This window comes from Dasypus novemcinctus, chromosome 10 (assembly GCF_030445035.2).
Source record: "Dasypus novemcinctus isolate mDasNov1 chromosome 10, mDasNov1.1.hap2, whole genome shotgun sequence".
Lineage (NCBI taxonomy): Eukaryota > Metazoa > Chordata > Mammalia > Cingulata > Dasypodidae > Dasypus > Dasypus novemcinctus.
Genome location: NC_080682.1, coordinates 87,505,758 through 87,509,975, shown reverse-complemented (window position 1 = coordinate 87,509,975; position 4,218 = coordinate 87,505,758). Strand labels below are relative to the sequence as shown.

Below are 4,218 nucleotides of genomic sequence, written 5' to 3'. Positions count from 1 at the left end.
TAAAGAAGTGGCGGAAAGAATTTAAAAAGAGATGTTGGCAAGCAAGCATTTTGGACATGACACATTGAGAGTAAAATAGGAGGAAGGAGTGAAAAATGAAGTCAGAGAAAGCTGTCACTGATTGCTGTAATTAATTCAGGTAGGAAATACAAGAGGAAAATGATTTGTAGGGAAATATGGCCAATTCTGTTCTGAAAATCTGGTATTCAATGCTTTGACAACATTCAGGCATTAGAAATATATGAAAGGAAATTTGGAAATTGTTGTTTGGGGGAGGATGGAACAGCAGGGTCAAACAAGGTAAATGAAGCAACAGGAGTGGAAAAGATTTTCATTTACAGGTAAAGCAGGCATCCCTCAGAGGTAAGAGAGTTTATGCAGTGAGGTCTTAAAAGGCAAGCCATATAGGACTCATTGAAGCTTACCTAGGCAGATGAATTTCCCACCGTAGGCTTTGTATTATCTCTTCTCTGTGCCTGTAATGCTTTGCTTATTGTCTTTTTTTTTTTTTTTTTTCAATTTAAGTAAGATATCTCCTTAGGGAAGGCTTCCTGGAGTTCACACACCAAACTAGCCATGTACTCTCACATCACAGAGATCCTATGTGTCTGGTTTCATGTTGTGTTTCTCATGAATAGAGCTGTCTAGCACATAATAAGCATTTAAGAAATTTATGATAAATGCATTCATGGCCTCTGATCATCATAACCACTCTGTACATTTCTTTTATTTCCTGTAAAAACCAAAATGTAAATTCTGTCCTAGAGGGTTAAATGAGATAGCTATAATATTTAGGCATTGGTTAGGTGCTAGTTACCTGACTTGATTCATGTATTCTTTGCCCACAAGTGGACAGCAGATAACTCCTTAACTAACACTATATTTTCTACTTTTGTCTTAGATATTTGCAGATCTTACAGAACTATTTCTAGCCAGTGTTTCTCTTCCTTTCCCTGACCATTTCATTGCCCACCTCTGCTTCCTCACTATTTCTCTTTCCATTCACCTTTTTTTTTTTTTCTGGTCTCTCCTATTGTTGCTTCTTTCTTTATTTTGAAAGCTTTAGACAACATAAATGTTACATTGAAAACATAGAAGATTCCCATGTGCCCCACCACTACCCTCTCCCACATTGGCCCATATTAACAACAGCTTTCATTATTGTGGTACATTTACCATAATTAATGAACACACTTTGAAGCATTGCTACTAACCGTGGTCTTGATTTTACATCACACATTCTATGGGTTGTGACAGAATTTACAATGGCTTGCATCTGTCATTGCAATGTCATGCAGAACAATTCCAATGTCCCCAAATGCCCCCATGTTACATGTATTCTGCCTTCTCCCTCCCCTCAGAACCTCCAGTGACCCCTGTCTCCAAATCAATGACACAAGTTCTTCCATTACTACAACAATTTGTATAATTTACTCCATAGTTGTATCCTCTCCCCTATTTTTTTTCATTCTTCAGTCTTGAGGATTTTAGGGGGGTGATGCCCACTCTGCTTCTGACTAAGAGGGGGCCCAGATCCCATGGGGTGGATGGGTGGAACTGTCCCACATACAGTTGTAGACACTCTGTTTTTAGGATGGGCACCATCCATCATAACCCTTCTCTAACTGTCTGTGTGAGTCTGATGCACTGGAGAGTAGGTGTTGGCTGCTCTCTCCTGAGATTCAGGACTCAACCAGCATATGAGGAACCAGAAGATTTAGGTCTGGGATATACCTTCAACTTGCATAGTGCCAATTATAGGTTCAAATAGAAGGGGCACTATTGTTATTGAAACTAAAATGAAAATTCTATGCTGAATCTTCAGATTACGTCTCAGTCCACTTGGAGTGGATATTTAATGGACAATAGATTGGAAATAACACTTTTGAAATTGATCTAAGGAAATCGAGTTGATTCTTTTCAGTTCTATACTGCAAAGCTGTCACTTAACTAATATATCAGCTAGAAAGTTCCTGGAGGTTCTATTAAAATCTCAAACGTTTCTCAAAATATTATGAACAAAATTTACCATTCTGCAATGAGATATATTCTCCAAAATCATTTTTATTCCAAGCTAGTCGTTATATTAAGCATTTGGGAAAGAACTTCAACGAAGTATTCTTAAAATATTACCTTAAGAACTATTATGACCAATTATTAGTATGAATAGGAAATACACAGATGTTAGAACACATTAAACTAATTTGTCTGGTATAATTGTTGTCATAATTATCACCCTCACATATAATGCAATCTGGGGAGTGCCTCTGAAGATATAATTACATTGAGAGAGATATCAAAGTTCTTTCAGAAATGTTTATTCTCCTTTCCAGAATATTTTGAGGTATCACATTGATTTCATTCATTTAATCAACAGTTTATTAAGAACTCCCAGAGCCAGACTGCCATTAAATCACACAAAAACACTTGAAAGTCTGGTGGGAGAGAACATAAATGTTTTTCCTCATATTTCCCTTCTTTATATTGATACTGTCTACAAAGAAAAGAAATAAAGATTGTTTAGACAATGGGGCTATGAGAAGATATTTGAGCCTACTCTGTAGCATATCTACAGAATCTCCTACTAGAAAATTTTCCCTTATCATTCACTCAGTCCCCTCATCTCAGAATCAACCAGGTACATTTTGCTCCCTTGTCCCAGGATATATACTTAAGAGTTGTCTTGATCTTGCCTGGTGACACTTGATTTAAGGCCTGGTGCCCTCTCTGCAAAAAGAGGTCTTTGCAATCATCTCAGAGTCTTGACCTCAAGCACCTCTGCACCTCGTGGGAGAGAGTTTCTGATCCCACCATGAGGATGGGAAATCATACAACAGCAAGTACATTCTTTCTGTGGGGATTTTCCAGTTTTCCAGACCTGCAGATTCTCCTCTTTGTGATGATTTTCTTCTCCCATGTGACTATCCTAACTGCAAATCTGTTCATAATGGTGGCCATCAAGCTCAGTCACAACCTTCACATCCCAATGTACTTCCTCCTTTGTGGCTTGTCCTTTTCAGAAACCTGTACCACTCTGGTAATCATCCCCCGCATGCTGGTGGACTTGCTGTCAGACAGCAAGATGATTTCTTTCCTTGAGTGTGCTACACAGATGTTTTTCTTTTTTGGCTTGTCATCCAACAACTGCTTCATCATGACTTCCATGGCCTATGACCGTTACACTGCCATCCACAACCCACTGCACTATTCCATGCTGATAACCAGAAAGGTCTGCTTTCAGCTGATGATGGCCTCTTGGGTGATTGGTTTTCTGGTGTCCCTGTGCATTGTGATTATAGTGTTCAACTTGTCATTTTGTGATTCCAAAACCATCCAGCATTTCTTCTGTGACATCGCACCCGTGGTCTCCCTTGCTTGTGATTCTACTTCCCTTCATGAAGTAGTCATTTTTGTGCTCTCTGCCTTTGTGCTAGTGGGCAGCTTTATTTTCATTATGATTTCTTATGTCTTCATTGTATCTATAGTTGTGAAGATGCCCTCCGCAAAAGGTAGGTATAAGGCCTTCTCGACTTGTTCCTCCCACCTCACTATGGTGTCCATACACTATGGATTTGCTTCATTTGTTTATTTGAGGCCAAAGAACAGTGACTCATTCCGTGAAGACATGCTGATGGCTGTGATATATACAGTGCTGACACCTCTGCTTAGCCCCATTGTTTACAGTCTAAGAAACAAAGAAATGCAGCTGGCCCTAAGGAAAGTACTAGAAAATGCAAATAGGTTTATTCATCATTTGGCAAATAAAAGAACCATAAACATTTTCTAAATGTACAGAGATATGGTAGATAAAAGTTGGGAAAGAGGAATACTTCTAATATAAAAAATAATTTTTTGTACAAAGCAAGTAAAGTATTGTCTAATTTCCACATATATCCTGGCCTCATCATTTTCGTAGTACAAAACAAGATGCAGTTTTAAAATATTTTTAAATGTTATAACACTACATATATGTATATAGAAAACTTAACAAAGCATATTTTGGAATACAGTATTTCATATAGCAGCTGCCTTTGGAGAAGGCAAAAAATTAGACCAAGGAGTAAGAAAAAGAAAGAATAAGAGAAAGAGAGAGAAAGAAAAAAAAGAAAGGGAGGGAAGAAAGAAAAGAAAAGAAAGAGAGAGCTAGAGAAAGGGAGAGAGGGAAGGAAGAAGGGAATAAAAGAAGAAAGGAAATATTAATAATATACTTGATTTAAA

At 37.8% G+C, this 4,218-nt stretch overlaps 1 protein-coding gene across 1 annotated transcript; it reads left to right on the top strand.

The window, feature by feature from the left end:
* Positions 1 to 2,818: 2,818 nt before the first annotated feature.
* On the top strand, positions 2,819 to 3,787 carry LOC101431491 (olfactory receptor 10Z1-like). Its single transcript, XM_012530190.2, has one exon. The coding sequence runs from the start codon at positions 2,819 to 2,821 to the stop codon at positions 3,785 to 3,787; it is 969 nt and encodes a 322-aa protein (XP_012385644.2).
* Positions 3,788 to 4,218: the final 431 nt, after the last annotated feature.